At 41.3% G+C, this 21,138-nt stretch overlaps 1 protein-coding gene and 2 pseudogenes across 2 annotated transcripts in view; 1 reads left to right on the forward strand and 2 right to left on the reverse strand.

Annotated features, from left to right (window-relative positions):
- MANBA (mannosidase, beta A, lysosomal) overlaps positions 1-21,138 on the reverse strand; it is a 149,051-nt gene that overhangs the window by 108,062 nt on the left and 19,851 nt on the right. Inside the window, exons 2-4 of one of the 2 annotated variants that reach the window (XM_011943217.1) lie at positions 7,666-7,760; positions 4,625-4,730; positions 3,638-3,808 (exon numbers count right to left, since the gene is read on the reverse strand). In XM_011943217.1, the coding sequence (XP_011798607.1) occupies positions 3,638-3,808; positions 4,625-4,730; positions 7,666-7,760 (372 nt within the window). The remainder of the gene's footprint in view (positions 1-3,637; positions 3,809-4,624; positions 4,731-7,665; positions 7,761-21,138) is intronic. The other variant, XM_011943218.1, reaches the window with a different exon arrangement.
- LOC105512677 lies at positions 9,817-10,673 on the reverse strand (annotated as a pseudogene).
- LOC105512676 lies at positions 15,084-15,577 on the forward strand (annotated as a pseudogene).

A 21,138-nucleotide genomic window follows, 5' to 3' on the forward strand; every position in this document is an offset into this window, starting at 1 on the left:
GGGTTCAAGAGCAGAGAACCAGTTTGACTAGAATTTACCAGGCTGAAATTTCCCACTCCTAGTAAGCCTGAGGGTACTGCAGGAGACCAGGGCGTATTTCAGTCCTTATCTCAACTGCATAAGACAGACACTCCAGAGCAACCATCTATAGACCTACCCCCAGGAATGCATTCCTTCCCCAGGGTTACTCCTTGCTGGGAAAAGAATTCAGCAATATTGCTCCTACTCACACATCCATTTATAGGCTTTCTGCAAGAAGAAAAATATGGCTTTATTCTGCCCGACCCCTAAGGCAGTCAGACCTTATGGTTATCTTCCCTTGTTCCCTGAAAATCGCTGTTATTCTGTTCTTTTTCAGGGTGCACGGATTTCATATGTTCAAACACACAAGTTTTACAATCAGATTTCATATTGTTCAGACACACATGTTCTACAGTCAATTTCTACAATAGTGGTCCTGAGGTGACATATATTCTCAGCTTACGAAGATAACAGGATTAAGAGATTAAACTAAAGACCCCCACTAACTTCATAATAAGCTAAGCTGAGCATCTTGCTCATTACCTGTACTTATAGTAATAAGCCTCCAAAATAGATATCACCACTCTACTTTTTGAATGATTGTATAGCACTTTACAACATACAAAGTGCACTTACATTGTTATTTCACTATATCCTCATATCAGGGATTAGCTCCATGTACAAATGATGGGCATGCCTAAAGTTATTCTATGTTCACAAAGACAGAATTCAAACCCAAGACTCTTGATCTGGTCTCCAACTCAGGTGTCTTCCCACTGGACCATGTCAATCTAGTCAGAAATACCTAGATTGCAACTTGCAATTGTTCTGGAAGTCTACCCTAAGATTAGTTTCCAAAACATTGTGATAGCAGAAAACTGGGTATGATTCCTGATGTCAGTGACAAAGTGCTTTGTTCTATCTAGATAACTTGAGAGTATGTTTTAAATACCACAAATTGAATAGAGTGTGGAGGGAAAATAGCATATAAATATATGTATAACATTTATATTATCTTTATTAATGACTTGAAAAGTAACTTTTCACATTAGGATCCAGGTTAGTTTCAGTTTTGATAAAGGTTAAAAATGGAATGGGAAGCCAGCACGGTAGCTCACACCTGTAATCCCAGCACTTTGGGAGGCCAAGGTGGGTAGATCACCTGAGGTCAGGAGATCGTGACCAGCCTGGCCAACATAGTGAAACCTCATCTCTACTAAAAAATACAAAAATTAGCCAGGCATGGTGGCAGGTGCCTGTAATCCCAGCTATTCAGGAGGCTGAGGCGGGAGAATCATTTGAACCTGGGAAGCAGAGGTTGCAGTGAGTCGAGGTCAAGCCACTGCTCTCCAGCCTGGGCGACAGAGCAAGACTCCATCTTAAAAAAAAAAAAAAAGAAAAGAAAGGAAGGAAAGGGAGAGGTAAAAAGTACAACCTCTAGCATTTAAACCACTGTGTCATTGGAAGCCAAAGGCAAAAGAATCAAAAGATAAATCTTATCCAGAATTATAAGTATACAAATATTCCATGGAATACTTGACTACTTGTCAAAGCAATACTCTAAGGCTGTTATTACAGTAGTTTGAACAAATGGTTAATGGATCATTGACATAAGTTTGGGTAGGTTGAATCAAACAAGAGGAGGTATAATTTTAACCCTAGTACTTATATTAAGGAAACATAATTTAATAGTAAATCCATCCAGCTGAAAGAGAGCCACTTAATTTAATCAGAACATATTAGCTAATGTAACAGTTTTGCCTAAAGAGTATTGGGAAAATATGTTTAGTGTCTTCACAATGAGCCAAATCACTACATTTGTTGTTAAAACTAAATTTCATGGCTCACGTCTGTAATCCCAACACTTTGGGAGGCCAAGGCAGGTGGACTACCTGAGGTCAGAAGTTCAAGAGCAGCCTGGCCAACATGGTGAAACTCCATCTCTACTAAAAATAAAAAAATTAGCCAAGTGTGGTGGTGCATGCCTGGAATCCCAGCTACTCAGGGGACCGAGGCAAGAGAATTGTTTTAACACGGGAGGCGGAGGTTGCAGTGAGCCAAGGTCTCGCCACTACACTCCAGCTTGGGCAACAGAGCAAGACTCCATCTCAAATAAATAAATAATAAATAAATTCAATCCTTCAAAAAATTAAAAATAGAATTACCATATGATCTAACCACATCATTTCTGGGAATATATCCAAAAGAACTGAAAGAAGGGTCATGTAGAGATATTTGTACACCCATGTTCATAGCAGCATTATTCATGATAGCCAAAAGATGGAAGCAACCTACATGTCCATCAATGGATGAACGGATAAACAAAATGTGGTATATGCATAGAATGGTATGTTATTCAGCCTTAAAAAGTAAAGAAATTCTGACACATGTTAGAACATGGATGAATCATGAGGAAATTATGCTAAGTGAAATAGTCACAAAAAGACAAATACTGTATGATTCCCCTTATATAAGATTTCTAGAGGAATCAAACACATAGAAAAGAGGGTGGCTCACACCTGTAATCCCAGCACTTTGGGAGGCCAAAGTGGGCAGATTGCTTGAGCCTTAGAGTTAAAGACCAGCCTGGTCAACATGGCAAAATCCTGTCTCTACAAAAAAAATACAAAAATTACCTGGGCACGGTGGCGTTCGCCTGTAGACCCAGCTACTCAAGAGACCTAGATGGGAGGATCGCTTGAGCCCGGGAGGTGGAGAATGCAGTGAGTTGAGATCGCACCACTGTACTCCAGCCTGGGCGACAGAGTGCGACCCAGTCTCAAAAAAAAAAAAAAAGAAAGAAAAGAGTAGAAGGGTGGTTGCCAGGGACTGGGGAGAAGGAAATGGAGAGCTACTGTTCAAACAATAATGAGTATAATATAATATAATGGGTGACGGGTATAGAGTTTCAGTTTTGCAAGATAAGAAAGTTCTATGGTTACTCAACAATGTAAATATACTTAACACTACTAAATTGTACACTTAAAAATTATTAAAATGATAAATTTTATGTATAGTTTATACAATTAAATTTTTTAAATATGAAATAAAATTAAATAAACATTAAAAAACCAAGTGTCGCACAGAATACTAATTTAATCATGTAGTAAAATAGATCCAAGTCCTCTAGAATGGAATCAGACTCAAAGAAAAATAATTACTTTTGTGGACTTTGTTATCTTTTTGTTAGATTTTACGAGAACCCGACAGTAAGATGCAAGAACATATCATCAAATATACTAATATTTGCAGAAGGCTTCCTAGAAACAAGAATCACTAATACATTTTCGCAATCTGGTGAAAAGTTTGATAAACTTAAATGTTAAAAAAATAATTTGTAAAGCTCCATTTTCAGCCACACTATTTTCTTTTCCTTTCTTTTTCTGTTACCTAAGTTCTGAACACGCTTCAGGAAGAAAACTTAGAAAAAGATAAAGATTCTCCACAATATTTCAAATAATCTTTTGGTTTTATTTCAAATTTTCAAACCCCACTAAGGGATCAGGAAAGAGATTCCTAACTTCTGAAATGTCATGGGAGTCTCCAAATAAGCATTTCATATGCCAGCACATCCTGTCCTCAAAAATAAAACCCGACCTGTTTGAGAGACCATTACCTTCCGGACAAAGTTGACATGGCATTCACCCTTCTGCACAAGTGGAGGGCAGTCTGGGGGCACCGGGTAGCGTGTGTGAGCTTTGCTCTGCTGTGCTGCATACAACACTGCTGACTGGAAACGCAGCTCAATGGAGTTCACGTCCCTGACCACATTGGTAATATCAAAGCTCTAAGTTAAAGGGAACAAACAGACAAACCTATGATGTGGAAGTAGTCTTGTGTGTAAAATTCTAGATAAAGGCATTTTGTATGAAAGATGCATAATATAATGCCAATCTAGGTTTAGCCTCCTTGCAAAAGGAAACACTTCTCTGAAATACTGTAGTATCACTTAGTTGCCCACTTGTAGTTAAAACTAAGCATATTTTCCTACCCAATCCAAGTTTCTAGGTTTCTCCTTCTACTTTTCCTGGCAGAATGATGGTTCTAGGGAAATGGATAGAGCAAAAAATAACTTTAGCTCTGGAATGTCTGCTCTGTCTACTTATATGTGGCCTTGAACTGCCAAGTGTTTCCTAGACAATTCATGACAACCTGCCTCTCTGGTATGAACAGCATGCATTTCTAAGTCATGAGTTATTTTTGTTTTGAAAAGTTTACCTTTGAAAGGAAAGGAAGATCAGGATATAATCTCTTAATGTAACTATTCCAGAAAGGAAATGGCATTTTATTTTAAAATCATTTGTCCAATGAAACTGTATCACCAAAGAAGGGACTGGCATGTTTTGAACACTTCCTATGGGCCAAGAACTTGCCAACATTTTATATAATGAGCTTACTAAATCCCCACACTAACCCCATGGGGTTTGTAAGGTTTCCATTAGTTCACAAATGTGGCAACTGAGAAATGAAGTAACTCATCCAGGCTTTAATGAGCTTGTATTTGTCACATGGCCAATTATGCATTTACTTTTCTCTACTCACAAAAGCAATGAACATAAACACACATAAATGGTTTTTTAACCTGATGTCATTATAAACTTACATATCTATTGAACATATTGTCTGTTTCCCCAATAGTGACTTCATTGAACAGGATTTTTGAAATTGTATCCACTCCCTCAAGAATCAAATTTACTTTTTGCCATTTGCTAAAAAAAAGAGAAGATTTTTAAAACAAGATGTTTAAAACATTAACTTAGATAAGTATCTTTCTTATTATTTAAGGCCTATAGAAATAAATATTCCACAAAAAAAAATTCTTAAAGGTAGTTTCCAGTGACATTTTCAGAAGTACTGCTTTAAAACATACTTACATTCTTTGAGTGACGCAGTTTATCTTTCTCTATAATGTATCAATAAATCACCATAAAACCAAGAGCACAACTTATAAATTCCAAATATATTGAATTTTTCTAGTTAATACTTCAGAAAGTTATTATGAGAACCAAGTTAGGCTGGGAGCAGTGGCTCATGCCTGTAATCCCAGCACTCTGGGAGGCCTAGGCAGGCGGATCACCTGAGGTCAGGAGTTCGAGACCAGCCTAGCCAACATGGCGAAACCCTGTCTCTACTAAAATTACAAAAAACTAGCCAGGTGTGGTGGCAGCTGCCTGTAAGCCGAGCTACTGGGGAGGCTGAGGCAGGAGAATCACTTGAACCCAGGAGGCGGAGGTTGCAGCAAGCGGGCATCCCGCCATTGCACTCGCGAGATTCCGTCTCAAAAAAAGAAAAAGAGAACCAAGTTAAATAATAGACATAAAACGTTCTCACAAACTACATTTACTGACACTGTCTAAGAGAACACGTTAGAAAACTATCATCTATAAATGAATATTATGCACCTAGCACTCTGCTAAGCCTTACAGGAAACTGTACTAGTGTCTGAATTTAAGGAGTCTGCAATCTGGTTGGCATTTGGTGGCTGGCTGGCAATATTGTTGAACAACTACAAGTGCTATCAGAGTTCATCTCATAAGAAAAGATTTCGAGATGGAAACAAGAACTTAATGAAGAGAAGAATAAATAAAATGTGTTATATTCATACAATAAAATACTATTCAACAATAAAAAGGAATGAAGTACTGATACATGCTACAACATGGATGAACTTTGAAAACATTATTATGCTAAGTGAAAGAGGCAGTCACAAAGGCCCACATATTGTATGATTCCATTTATATGAGGTAACCAGAACAAGCAAATCCAGAGGGACAGAAAGTAAAGTAGTGGTTCCTAGGGCTGGGGTAAGAATTCAGGGGCGGGAGGAGTGGGCAATGGCAAACAACTGCTAATGGGTGTAACTTTTTGCGGGGGATGAGGAAAATGTTCTAAAATTGATTGTGGTGATGGTTTTGTAACTGTAAATATACTAAAAACCATTGAATTATATACTTTAAATGACTGAATTGTATAGCATGTTAATTACATATCACTAAAGTATTTTTTTTAACTAGGTAGAAATGCCTGGGTAGAGGCATTTCTATTCCCCTTACACTCTTTGCTCTTTGCAGGAACCCCTTACCCCTGCAAAGAGCGAAACCAAAACAAGGAAGTGTTGACAGCATGAATTACTAGGTAATTGACTCATATGTGTAATTTGGGCTGGAGAGCTAAGGAGGAAAAAGCTGGACAAATCTAAGGGGCAGAGAGGTGCGGGCAGTGTTACAGGGACAGACATCATTCAGCTGTATTTTCACAGACAAGTGAGAAGTTTATACTTGATTTGCCAAGTAAAACAGACACTTGCTATTCTTGAGCGAATACCTATCTTGGCAAAATCAATATTCTGGGATGATTAATCTAACGTTTCTAAATAGAAAAGATTGGAGAATAAAAGAATGAAGCAAGAAACTTGATTAGGCAGCTTTGGCCTCTTTCCTGGCACTCATCTTCTAGGCAAAGATGGAAAGATGGAAATGAGATGGAAGGGGCAAAACCAAGAGAAATGTTAGACAAAAATTTGGAAGACCCAGAACAGACTGAACACAGGAAGATGAAGAAAAGATGTAATAAGCCCAAAGCACCTAGACATAGATTGGAAAATGGTGTTACATTAAGAGAAACAATGAAGCTGTTAGAATATAAAGTTTTAAGGGGGAAAGTCAATAGGATATGTTGAGTTCAAGGTGAAATAGAACCATTATGAAAGATATTCTAAAGATTATCTGTAAATAAAAGCCTGGAGCACAGTAGAAACTCCATGATATTGATAACAGTATTCTGGCCTTTTTCCCCCTTTAAAATACTAGTAAATAATTACCAAAAAGAAAAAAAATCACATAAAAGGGACGGAAGGATTTTTTAAATTTAGTAGTAGTAGTGGTACCTTTGGGTAACATTCTGCCTCATATGGAAATATTTGCTTGTAATAACAGAACATTACTGAAAACAATACCTGTGCTTCACCTCCTGGCCTCACCATGTAGTATAGGTCAAGGTCATAGTCTCAATGGCTGGTAAGTACTACATAGAGCAAATGATACATCTACTAGACATAGAGCAAATTATAATCCTACTAGACAATATAATATCTACTCTAATGATTACTAATCATTACTAATTACATTAGTAATTACATTATGATTGCTAATCATAATGTAATCATCAGAGTATATATTATAATATTATAATAAATATTATATATTTATTATAATATATATTATATATTTAATATATAATATACTTATATATTATATATATTAAATATATAATATATTTATTATAATATATTATAATAAACATATACTCTGATGATTACAAGGGAGTGGGAAAGAGGAAATCTACATAAGGTCTGAGTAGGTCTAGATGACTCCATTATAACCACTGGAAAAATGACTCCATAAGACACCATTTGGTGACTGTTGATTAGTAGCACCATCCTCATATACAAAACAAAACATAAATATTCACTTTTATAATACAATATATTCACTTTTATAATATATTCACTTTTATAATACAAGGCTTTCATCTTACTTAACTCTCAGATATGTAACCTAAACAAACAAAACACAGATTTTTGCTTAGACAGAAAAAGAAGAAAAGTTCAAATAATAATAAAAATACACCCACAAACATACATACCTAATTTCAAAGGGGAATTTAAATTCCTTGCTGTAGGTCCAGTTATCCAAAGAGATCCATCTGTAGTTAAGGTCATTAAACCTGTAGTAAGAATCCTGTTGATATAAGGTAAAAATTGTGGTAGATGGTTAAATATGCACAAATAAATCAATAAAACAAACATAAAATAAATTATTAACAACAGCTACTTATCACCTAAAAATTAATGAACTCTTAGGCTAGTAGTACAGAGGTAAGATCGTTAATACTAAAAAATGTGAAAGGAAAATTCCAACAAATTACCTGAAATGAATTAATTCTCTGAGATATAAATAATACAGCTTCATTATTAAAGAAAATGGGTGGACATTAAGATTGCCTTCCCCTTGGAGACAGGGTTTCACCATGTTGACCAAGCTGGTCTCAAACTCCTGACCTCAAGTGATCAACCCACCTCAGCCTCCCAAGGTGTTAGGATTACAGGCGTGAGCCATCACGTCCAGCCTACAGTTTACCTTGTGTACTAATCTGTTTCACTCTCTAAATGAGCAAAGTGGGAGATCACTGTCATGGCCGAAGTTACATGGCCAAGACAAACTATGGTCTGGTAGTCCCAGGTTCTCCTGTGTGGGCACTTTCCTAGCAGATGCTGAATGATGGGAAAGTCTGGGTCTCATGTTTCTGTGTGGTCCTCACCTCACTTGACTTCTGCTCTTTCTGTTTGCTCTGGGCTTCCATGCTCTCATTGATATAGCTCTCAGTTTTCCATTGGTCCATATCCCATTCTGCCTTGGACACTTTTGCTTCTTGCTGCTCACTGATGAAACAGGAGGTCTGTCCTGGAGATGAGCTTGGTACAGGCCAACTGCACATGGGTCTCAGAGCAGTCCCTCTTCAAAGTCCAGATAACATGAGAAATGAGTTTTCTCACATCATTGTTGGGGATGAGGGGCCGTAGTTGCTGGTTTAGCTAAATTTCAAACTGATCACCTGGGGATAAGAGCAGTGGGTAACTGAAGCATTTGGGCTCGGGGGACAGGCCAGTGCCCATGTTGTTGTATTTCCATTGTGTTTCACAGTCTTCTCTAAGTTGAACACAGTGCCAACAGAATCTGCCTCAGGTGGATGGTTGTAGGTTGTGTTTTCAGAGACGGTGCCTTCTGGCATAGTAGTGTTCTCCATAAAAACGCTTTGTTCAAAGGCATTTCTTGCAGTGGCATTTTTAAAACACTCTGATGGAGCAAATATTTCCAGAAAAGGATTTTCCTGAAGACTCGGGTCTCCTAAAGATGAAAAAGCCCCTTGTGAAGGGCCATTTATGAGGCTCTTCGCTGCAGAGAATGGAGGTGTCTTTGCGAGCAAAGTCTATTGAGACAACTTTTCTGAAATGTACAATTGGTTTTAACTCAACTTTGCATTTTCTAAAACCAAAATGGGTAAGTCTTTCAATCTGTTTCTGACCTCAGGCAGGGCTTTTGCAGGGGTGGAGGCAGAAGGCACGCCCATGGAGAAGGGTTTCAGCAAAGAGGAGACTGCTGCCTTATGCTCTTGGGTGAATGAAGGCTTGATATAGACGGCGTTTCCTGCTAACTTCTCATGCCCCTGTTCTGTGTGAGGCCGTTCCAGCTCCCTTGGAGCTGGACTCCAGAGCCTTTTTTCTTTGGCAGTGCTCTCCACAAATGCCCAGGCACCCTGTTCCCTCCTGTTGCTCTGCTTTTCCACCTCTTTGAAGTGACTTTTCTGGATGCTCCTTGGGCCCATGAGGATTCTCTTCACCCTCTGCAGGCTTTTGCCTACACTTTGAATCTTAGCCAGGCTGTTTTCCTGTGGTTGGACAGTTTCTAATTTCATGAGTTGTTGGATGCAGGCTGAAGAGAGGGACTCTTTGTATGGTTTTTCAGAATACCCATCTTTTACATTTGAAAAAAAACAGGTAACTATAAGGTTAGCTATTGGCAGAGCTGAGGTTTTATTTTGGACAAAAAGAAAAAGCAGTTGAATTGTTTTGTAGCCGAAGGCATGGGCATGGGGGGTGCCCAGGTAGTGAACTCCCCTGTGGGTAGACTGAGGGCTAGGGCTGGGCCTCAGGTGGGTCTCTGGTTCCCTGTGCTACTCTTCCGCTCTCTGGGAGAGCGGCAGGAGGGTCAGGCTGGGAGGGGCTGCAGCAGCTGTTCACTTGGGCAGGATGTCAGAGGACTAGGACACCAGCTTCCCATCATGGGTCTTGATCTTCTTCACAACCACAGCCCTGGTGGTCCTGGTGCAGCTGAAGGAGGTGGAGCCCACGCCAGAGCCAAAGCGGGGACTTGTGAGGCCCCCATAAGTCGAGTTCAGACCACCTGCATAACCGCTGGTGGTCTTCGTATAGATAATCATGTTCTGCATCCCAGACTCCAGCCGGCTCTCCTCGCCCTCCAGCAGCTTCCTGTAGTTGGCTATCTCGATGTCCAGAGCCAGCTTGACGTTCATCAGCTCCTGGTACTCAAGCAGCTGCCACGCCATGTCCTGCTTGGCCCGCTGCAGGGAGACCTCCAGCTTGGACAGCTTGGCATTGGCATCCTTAACGACCAGCTCCCCACGCTGCTCGGCATCTGCAATGAGGGCCTCCAGGGAAGCCCTGTGGCCTTTGAGGCCCTCAGTCTCAGCCTGGAGTCGGCTGATGTTCCGGTTCATCTTGGAAATTTCAGTCTCTATACACCACAGGTCATCCTTGTGCTTCCCAGCCAGCGTCTGCAGCTCCTCATACTTGATCTGGTACATGCTCTCAGCTTGGCCTGGCTGCAGTTGGCGATCTCCTCATATGGCGCCTTGACCTTAGAAATGATGCTGTTCATGCCCAGGGAACGACTGTTGTCCATGGACAGCACCACATATATGTCTGAGATCTGGGACTGCAGCTCCCAGATCTCCTCTTCATATAGCTGCTTGAGGAAATTGATCTCATCAGGCAGCCCTTCCAGGCGAGACTCCAGCTCTACCTTGTTCATGTAACCTTCATCCACATCCTTTAGATGAGGACAATTTCATTCTCCACCTCTGCACGCTTATTGTTCTCATCCTCATACTTGTTCTTAAAGACCTCCACCATCCTCTGCATGTTGCCAAGCTCTGCCTCCAGCTTCAGCTTCTCCTGGCCCGGAGTCTTCAGCTGCCGCCTAAGGTTGTTGATGTAGCTCTCGAACGTGTTGTCCATGTTTCTCTGAGCTGTCTTCTGCTGCTACAGGAGGCTCCACTTAGTCTTCAGAAGTCTCCTTCTGGAGATCCCAGAAGGAGCAGAGAAGCTGCTTCTTGGTCTTGTCAATTAACTTTACCACATATCATCTCATGACTGGAGGAATTTACAAGAGGGTATATTCACGTTTCTTGTGATTTATCCACATTTCTTGTGACCTTCGCTATGCCACCTGGAGGCTTGTAAGCAGGGTTTGCTTAGTGTAGCAAGTCTGGTGACCTTGCTGTGGCACCTAGATAAGGGTTCAGGAATGCAGTTGCAGAGTATTCAGGGTAAGGGTCAGCTGCACTACGGGGGGGAGGCGGTTCCTGGGGCAGCTTGTCCCTAACAGTAACAACATTGATTCTACATCTTATAGATTTTTCTATAAGAAATAAGGCAAGACGTAATTTAGTGCGTCATTGATGTCCAGCTGCTCACTCCCAAAGCCTGACAAGTTGATGCCATTGCTGTCCGAGGCCACCTCCGGCTCAATAGTCAGCTCAGTGCTCATGTGCTTTTTCCGGGCTTGTAATACCTTTATGAATGCTCCTTTTGGATTCCCTACAGATGCTTCCTCAACTGTCATGTAAGATACAGTAAGTCTTTCTGAGTTTCTCTTACAGAGTTTAGCTTGTTAATTTCCTTATCCTTTGTTCTCAAACTCAACTTTCTTGTTCTTCCTTGCCCCTAGTTACCGTAAACAGCCTACCCTCTTCCCATCAGCTCTAGTCAATAACTCACATCTGTTCCCTTGGTTACCTATACCCCAAATTCCCCTGAAACTGCACGGCTCACACACTCCACCTCTGTCCTCCTCCCCTTCTGTATTCAAAACAATATGTACAAGTAGCCAATCAGGTCAGCTCAAATTGTGCGATCCAACCCCAGTCCATGGGGGCGTGGCACAGAGATAGGGACTGCATTAAGAATAAAAACCCCTGGTCTCCTTTGTTCTCTGTGTTCTTGCGATCTTGAGTGACGCAAGTGGCACCCTTCTGCAGAAGTAAATTGCTTTGCTGAAAGAATTAAAAAAAAAAAAAAAAAAAAGATTGGCTTCCCCTTTTAAAATCAAACACAAAACCACCAAGGTATCGGCAGAGAATGAATGAAAGACTGAATCTAGGGTATGTAGCCAGCAGTCTCTCATTGCCCTGTGGTTCTCACTCTGCTTTTTGCTGCCACTATCCCAGCCGGCCTCCAGGGGGAATACTTCTCCACTGCCCAAAAGTCAGCACAACTCCCTTCCACTCATTGGATTCATGTAGCATTTCCAGTTATTTTTCACTTCGCTAAGTGAGCACGAAAAGGATCTCTACAGAGAATACATAGGTAGCACAGATACTACAAAAGTTATTAACATCAGGTTTCTTATATTATCCTACCTCACAGCAAACTGCCACCCACAGGCCACATGCAGCTCCCTACATGTTTCTGTGTGTCTAGCAAGCTAAGTAAGAATGGACATGTGCCCATAAATAAAGATTTACTAGAGCACAGCCATGCCTTTTCCTTTACATTTTACATATGGCTGCTTTCATGCTATAGTGGCAGAGTTGAGTAGACATGATGGAGACCATCTGGTCCTGGAAGTCTAAAATATTTAGTATTTAGCTCTTTACTGAACACGTTTGCTAACCCCTGCCCAAGATGACTGGCCTCCTAGATGTTCATAGATGTTGCTCCATCTCAGTGTCTAGACCCAAGTCTGCCTCTTCATAAATCCTTAAGTCTTTCTTCTCCCATCCCCTTTCCACTCTTTCTCCACTTTTTTTTTTTTTTCTGAGATGGAGTTTTGCTCTTGTTGCCCAGGCTGGAGTGTAATGGTGCAATCCTAGCTCACTGCAACTTCCGCCTCCCAGGTTCAAGCGGTTCTCCTGCCTCAGCCTCCCTAGTAGCTTGAATTACAGGCATGCATCACCACACCTGGCTAATTTTTTTTGTGTTTTTAGTAGACATGGGTTTTCACCATGTTACTCAGGCTGGTCTCGAACTCCTGCCCTCAGGTGATCTGCCCACCTCGGCCTCCCTAAGTGCTGGGATCACAGATGTGAGCCACCGTATCTGGACTCTTTCCACTCTTTATCTCCCAGAGGAAGACTCAAGACAGGAGGCAGAACAGAAAGTGGCAAACAAATCTTTTCAGTTCATCTATCCATGAACAATATATAGAAGGAAATTGTGCAGGCATGGAGGGGCTTCCCCTCCTTTGTCAGGGACAGATTCAAGTATTTCCTTAAGTACCATAGCTCTAAGTCGAGAAGTAAAAGCCAACTCTAAGTTCCACACAGGTAAGAGCCGGATGACCACGTTAGGCTGGCAATGGCCAGTTAGGCAGTTGCCCAGGGCAAAACTGTAAGAGGCACTACATCACTGGGTGTGTATCAAGATCAAGATAGGTATCTACCAGAAACTGATCCTAACTGGAAGAAATATTTTGATAAGCTACTAGGGGAGGGAGTGACTGACTGATGAGATTTAAAACAACAGGTAATCACCAAACTGGCTTTCAAGGTCTGGTTAATGGTAAGGTTTTGTTCTGTTAAATGCTGTGTGCCAAGCCCAGCCAATTTGCTTTCTTTTCTGCTCTTCTCCCACACAGGACTCAGCCTCTCCAATGAACAAAAATGGAACACATATTTACAGACACAGGTCTGAAGAGGCACCTAATTATTAGCATGACCATGTCACTCCCCCAAGCCCTATTTATAACTCTACACTGTGGACTTAGTCCAATACAGTTAAAAATATCATGAGAAGGAAGGTGTGAGAGCAATTTAGCCACAACACATCAACACACTAAGCCCAGGGACTGGCTGATGATCTGGTTGGCAAGGCATAAGTCCTCTTCCCATCTCCCAGCTCCCTGAAGGAATTTGCAAGTTGGTTCAAGAGGGCAATCTTCCCAGATATATTTTTTCAACACAAACATAATTTATAGGTTAAAATTTTGTCTTACTTTAAAGAGGCCTATCTGAAAAAGCTACATAATGTATGATTTCAACTCTATGACATTCTGAATGTTAAATAAAAATTATAGGAGGCTGTTGTTGACTGAGCTCCTGTACTAGGCCTCAGCAGAGCAGATCAAACCAAAATAGTCACTCATGCTAAGTACCACTTAATCAAAATGAAACTTTAACGAAGCAGGTAGATCCGCAAACAGACCAGTTTTTCCTGAAAACTTGAGATTCCAGTTCACCTGAGTAAGGAAGTTCTCTCTGCATTTTTTTTTTTTTTTTTTTTTTGAAACAGGTCTTGCTCTGCTGTCACCCAGGTCAGAGTGCAGGCACAACCATGGTTCACTACAGAGTCAACCTCCTGGGTCAAGCAATCCTCCCAGGTCAGCCTCCTGAGAAGCTGGGGCTACAGGTGTATGCCACCATGCCCAGCTAATTTTTTATTTTTATTTTTTTGTAGAGATGGGGATCTTACTATGTTGCCACGGCTGGTTTCAAAATCCTTAGCTCTAGCAATCCTCCTACCTTGGCCTCCCAAAATGCTGAGATTACAGATGTAAGTCACCACACTGGCTGGTTCTCTCTGCTTTTACCCTTTCTAGAAAAGTAACCTGAAGTAATCTCATGTTAATCAATCAGTTTTTTTCCTACTGTTCTGTTTATTTGTTCCTTACAAAACCCACTATACTTCCATGAAAGTGCTCATTGTATTTTGTAGAATGGATGCTTTCCTGATTCATGAATGACAAATAAAAAACAATTTGATCTTTAACTACATTTGTTGTAATTTTGTCTTTTGACATGGAAAAGAAAAAACTATGGAGACAGTGAAAGGACCAGTGGTTACCATGGGTTAAGTAGAGGAGAGGCATGAATAAACAGAGCACAGAGAATGTTTATGGCAGTGAAGTTATTCTTTACAATATTGCAATTGTGAATACAAGTCATTTGTATTACATTTGTCCAAACCCACAACATGTACAACCAAGAATGAACCCTGATGTAAAGTGTGGACTTGGAGTGATAAAGACGCGTCAATGTCTGTTCATTGATTCTAACAAGCGTACCACTCTGGTGGGGAATGTTGAAGAATGAGATGTTATGCATGCAAGGAGGTAGGAGGTATGTGAGAACCCTCTGTACTTTCTGTTCAATTTTGCCATGAACCTACAAAGTCTACTCTTCCAGGGGAGTGGGGCGGCAGTGCGAGAGTTAGCTCTGAAGAGTGGTGAGTCAGAAGAGACCTCAGGCAGCAAGCAACTTGGGCCATGGCCTCTGACCTAGACTTCTCACCTCCAGAGGTGCCCAAGCCCACTTTCCTTGAGAACCCACTACAGTATGGACTCTTCCTGGGAGCCATCTTCCAACTCATCTGTGTGCTGGCCCTCATCGTACCCATTCTCAAGTCCCATGAGGAGGACGCTGAACCATCAGAGCCCAGAAGTGCTGAGGTGACAAGGAAGCCCAAGGCTACTGTTCCTGCTGTGAACAACAGGCCCAAGAAAGAGACCAAGAAGAAGCGGTAGAAGAGGAGGCCCGAGGAGCCAGATGGGCAGGGAGAGGGACTTGAGGACAGCCCTCCTGGGAATCTATATCCTGTTCCCCCCCTCCGTCCCAGGCTTAGCATCTGAGGAGGCTGTGACGCCCTCTGACATCAGAGATCTAGACAGTCATGACAGTTCCCAGGCTCCAGCTGGGCAGTCCACCACTTCTTCCTCTTTCTGCTTCTGTGATGGTTTAGAGTCAAGGGGACTGAAACACACTGTGACTGTATTAGGAGGTTTGTTCAGAAGTTGGGTCAGCTTACAGAGTCACATTTTCTTACTTAGTCATGTGTCCAGCCTTGAGTCACCCCCTCCTTGTGAGTTTACACTACATTTTGGAGTTATTGTCTAATGCTGACAAGCACACCCTCTCCCATTATTTGTGCACTACGGATCTCCTGCTAATCAGTCACCTTTTTTGCTGCTGTGTAGACAGAGCCAGGCCTCACCTGTTCGTTTAGGCCAAGACGCCATGGCCATGCAACGTTAGTGATCCCACTAGCTGCAACAGCCAGGCCCAGAAAATGCCTGACATGAGAGCTAGCAGATAGCCCAGGCCAGGGTAGGCAGTGCCTGCTTCTGCTCCATCAGGTGCAGGGGATTTGGCTGAAGGCATGCATATTTCCTGGGCACAAACTTCCTGAGCTTCTGAAATGGGAGGCTCATCAATTTCAGACCAACTTCTTTTCAACCCTTCAACCCATCATAGCACGTTCAAGGTGTGCCTTTTACTTCCACCTGTACATCCCCCATTCCTTCAATTCTTTCATTCCCTAACCAGTGAGAGTTCCTGGGGGAAGTGTGATGAATAAACTGACATGCATGCTGAAAAAAAAATAGTCTACTAAAAATTTTTCTCTTACTAAGAGAAAATACCAAAAAAAAAAGTTATAGAGGTTTAAATTACATTTAAAATTACTATTCCAAATGCTAATCAACCAACTTAATTTGGTTCCAGATTGGTCTGACCTTATTTGATCATACTGAAATTCTGAGCCTTATTTAGAGCAAACAGCAGCTCAGGGTTACCTCTCATAACTAAGGACCCATGTCAGTCTGAGTTCTTAAGCAAACCCATGAACCCTAAAACAAATAAGAGTATCATTTGTCAATCATTTACTACACATCAGCCTCTATAGTAGGCACTCATGCACTCTTATCTTCATAATAAACATGTACAGTAAATACCATTTAATAGAGGAAGAAACTAAAGCTCCAAAAAGTGAAGTAGCTTTCTTGAGGTCCCACAACTAAGCAGAAGTATGTACACTCAGGAAAGAAACCAATCTAGTCTAACACCAAGGTCTGAATTCTTTCAACTATACTACAACGCCTCATGCTGCGTGTACTTACACATTTATACCAGCTGGTAACTGCAACAACAATAATAGTTAAAAGTTACTGCCTGTGACCCTACTGGGGTAGGTACTATTATCATCCCCATTTATCAACAAAGACTACAAGGCCCATACTCAAATGGCTATTAAGTGGTGGAGGACTGACTTAGAACCAGGAAAGATGGCTCCAGGGTCCATATACTTAGTCATTACCTAGTACTACCATTAACGTCACAACACCATCAATATTTACAACATCAGTGCTACTTATAAAGCAGCAACCATGAAACAAACATGCCATGTGTGCGCCTTGGCTAGTTATTTATAATTGACACCGTATTTACTCTGTTTACTGTACATCAACAAACCATGTGTCATCAGCAAATGACAATATCATCAGTCTCATTTTCTCAGTAAGCTTCTGGACTCCATCATTATGCCTGATTATAGATATAGAGACTACTTAACCAGGTATAGCTTTTCTGCTCCCCAATTCTGCTTCAGACCAATGTCAGACTTGGGATTTCGGGAGCCAAGCAAAATATAACAGTACTGAGAAAAGAAGCACCGGAAAGAGCGAGTCCCCAGCTCGAGTCCAGGGAAGTCATTCCTGGCCTATCTCACAGAGGTCTTTGGGGAAGGGAAGGCACCCAGGAGAACTGGAGGGGAGTCACAGGGTGAAGGAAGCTCCCGGATGAACTTTGTAATATTTTCGACAAGCATGAATTTTCCTGAGCAGAATCCAGGAGCTTGGGGGTGGCAAACAGGAAGTACAGATATGGGTGCAGCCAAAGGTGTGAGCAGGTGGGGAGGGGTGAGGCCTGAGAACCATGCTTGCTTTCTCAGCAGGGAGGCTTATCGCCTGGGGCAAGATCTCAGCCCTGCTCACCACATGCCTGGATATAAACTGATATAAACTCAATGCTGTTGGGGGGGCACACTAGGAGTGAGACTGGTCTTGCTGGCTTCATGGAAGCTGGGTAAGGCCTGTCTTTTTGTTTTGTTTTGTTTTTTTGAGATGGAGTCTCGCTCTGTCGCTCAGACTGGAGTGCAGTGGCACGATCTCTGCTCACTGCAAGCTCTGCCTCCCGGGTTCACGCCATTCTCCTGCCTCAGCCTCCCAAGTAGCTGGGACTAAAGGCGCCCGCCATCATGCCCAGCTAATTTTTTTGTATTTTTAGTAGAGATGGGGTTTCACCATGTCAGCCAGGATGGTCTCAATCTTCTGACTCGTGATCTGCCCACCTCGGCCTCCCAAAGTGTTGGGATTACAGGTGTGAGCCACCGCGCCCAGCCGGGTAAGGCCTGTCAGTGCTGGCTTTTCCCCACTTCCCTAGTGACCTGTGTGATGCAGCAGAGGCAATCATAATCCCCCTGGCAACATAATTCCATTAGCCTGAGAACCCCATAGTGGCCATGGCAGGCCCCACTCAAAAAGAGTCTGACCTCAGACCCGCCTAACAATGTCCTCACCTGATGGATTTTCTCTACCAGACCTGGTAGCCAAAGACAAATGACATAAACCCTTGGGACCTCTATGGCCCTGCCCATCACCTGAGAAACCCAAGTACTCATCCTGGCCAATGTAGGGCAAGATTATATCCTCCTTCTACTACTGCAGCTAGTGCTTTCTTGAAAGGGCCACCTCCTGGCTGGAGACCAATCAACTTAAACTGATAAAAGAACAACCCTGCTCTAAAGAAGAAAACAACTAATTCCACTGCCTGCAATATCCTGGTTAACCAGAACTACTGAGTCTGTTCACACAATAGCTTCACTGCTAGCATAACCAGTATTTGAGAAAGCCAGTGCACTAAACGAAGCTACAACCAAGGACTCCCACAGAGGTCGCTTCACTCCCCTGTCACCTCCACTGGAGCAGGTGCTGGTTATCCATGGCTAGGAGACCTGAACATGGATCACATCACAGGACTCTTTGCAGACAATCCCCAGCATCAGCCTGCAGGCCAGTAGCCCCGCTGGGTGGCTAGACTCACAGAGCAATAGCAATCACTGCAGTCTGGCTCTCAGAAATCCCCATCCCTAGGGGAAGGGGGAGAGCACCACATCAAGGGATTACCCCATGGGACAAAACAATCTAAACAGCAACTCTTGAGTTCCAAATCTTTCCACTGAAACAGTCTACCCAAATGAGAAGGAACCAGTTAAAGTAATTCTGGTAATATGACAAAACAAGGTTCTATAACACCCCCAAAAGATCACACTAGCTCTCCAGCAATGGATCGAACAAAGAAGAAATCTCTGAACTGCCAAATAAACAATTCAGAAGGTTGATTATTGGGCTACTCAAGCAGGCACCAGAGAAAGGTGAAAACCAACTTAAAGAAATTTAAAAAACAATGCAGGATATTAATGAAAAGGTCTCCAGAGAAACAGATATCATAAAGAAAAAACAATCACAACTTCTGAAAATGAAAGACATACTTAGAGAAATGCAAAATACACTGGAGAGTTTCAACAATAGAATCGAACAAGAGAAGGAAAAAAGATAAATGAAACAAAAACTGGTTTTGTGAAAAGATAAACAAAATTGATAGACCACTAGTGAGATTAATCAAGAAGAGAGAAGATCCAAATAAGCTCAATTAGAAATGAAATGGGAGATATTACAATTGATACCACAGAAATACAAAAGATCATTCAAGGCTACTATGAACATCTTTCTGTGCACATACTAGAAAACCTAGAGGAAATGGATAAATACCTGGAAATATACAATATTTCCAAATTGAAACAGGAAGAAATAGAAACTCTGAGCAGACCAATAACAAGTAGTGAGGTTGAAACAGTAATTTAAAAACCACTGACCAAACAAAAGTCCAGGACCAAATGGATTCACAGTTGAATTCTATCAGATGTTCAAAGAAAGATTGGTACCAATCCTACTGAAAATACTCCAAAAAATAGAGAAAGAGGGAATTCTCCCTAAATAATTATATGAAGCCAGTATTATCATATACCAAAACCAGAAAAGGACATAACAAACAAAAACTACAGACCAATATCCCTGATGAGCATAGCTGCAAAGAGCCTCAACAAAACACTAGCTAACCAAATCCAACAGGATACCAAAAAGATAATACACCATGATCAAATGGGTTTCATACCAGGGAGGCAGGTACATATGCAAGTCAATAAATGTGATACATCCACATAAAAAAAGAATTAAAAACAAAAATCACATGATCAACTCAACAAATGCAGAGAAAGCATTTGACAAAGTCCAGCATCCTTTATGATTAAAATCCTCAGCAAAATTGGCATAGAAGGGACATACCTTAAGGAAATAAAAGTCATCTGCAACAAACCGACAGCCAACACTGTACTGACCAGGGAAAAGTTTAAAGTATTCCCCCTGAGAACTGGAACAAGACAAGGATGCCCACTTTCACCACTTCTCTTTGACATAGTACTGGAAGACCTGGCCAGAGCAATCAGACAACAGACAGAAATAAAGGGCATCCAAATCAGTAAGGAGGAAGTAAAACTGTTGCTGTTCACTGATGATATGATCATATACATAGAAAACCGTAAAGACTCATCCAAAGAGTTCCTTACCTGATAAATAAATTCAGCAAAGTTTTGGAATACCAAATCAATGTATACAAATCAGTAGCACTCTTACACACCAACAGCGACCAAGCTGAGAATCAAATCAAGAACTCAACCCCTTTTACAATAGCTGCAAAAAAATAAAATAAAATGCTTAGGAATATACCTAACCAAGGACATGAAAAACCTCTACAAGGAAAACTACAAAACACTGCTGAAAGAAGTCATAGGTAACACTAACAAATGGAAACACATCACATGCTCATGAATGAATAAAATCAATATTGTGAAAATGACCATACTGTCAAAAGCAATCTATAAATTCAGTGCAAGTTCCATCAAAATACCATCATTATTCTTCACAGAACTCGCAAAAGCAAACCTAAAATTCATATAAAACTCAAAAAGAGCCTGCATAGCCAAAGCAAGACTACGCAAAAAGAATAAATCCTGAGGCATCACATTACCTGACTTCAAACTCTACTGTAAGGATATAGGCACAAAAACAGCATGCTACAAGTATAAAACCAGGCACCTAGACCAGTGGAACAGAATAGAGAGCCCAGAAATAAAGCCAAATACTTACAGCCAACTGATCTTTGACAAAGGAAACAAAAAGATAAAGTGAGGACAGGACACCCTATTCAACAAATGATGCTGGGATAATTGGCAAGACACACACAGAAGAATGAAACTGGATCCTCATCTCTCACCTTATATAAATATCAACTCAATAGATCAAAGTCTTAAATCTAAGACCTGAAACCATTAAAAAAAACTAGAAGATAACATCAGAAAAACTCTTCTAGACATTGGTTTAGGAAAACACTTCATGACTAAGAACCCAAAAGCAAATGCAACAAAAACAA

This window comes from Colobus angolensis, unplaced genomic scaffold (assembly GCF_000951035.1).
Source record: "Colobus angolensis palliatus isolate OR3802 unplaced genomic scaffold, Cang.pa_1.0 Scaffold217, whole genome shotgun sequence".
NCBI lineage: Eukaryota > Metazoa > Chordata > Mammalia > Primates > Cercopithecidae > Colobus > Colobus angolensis.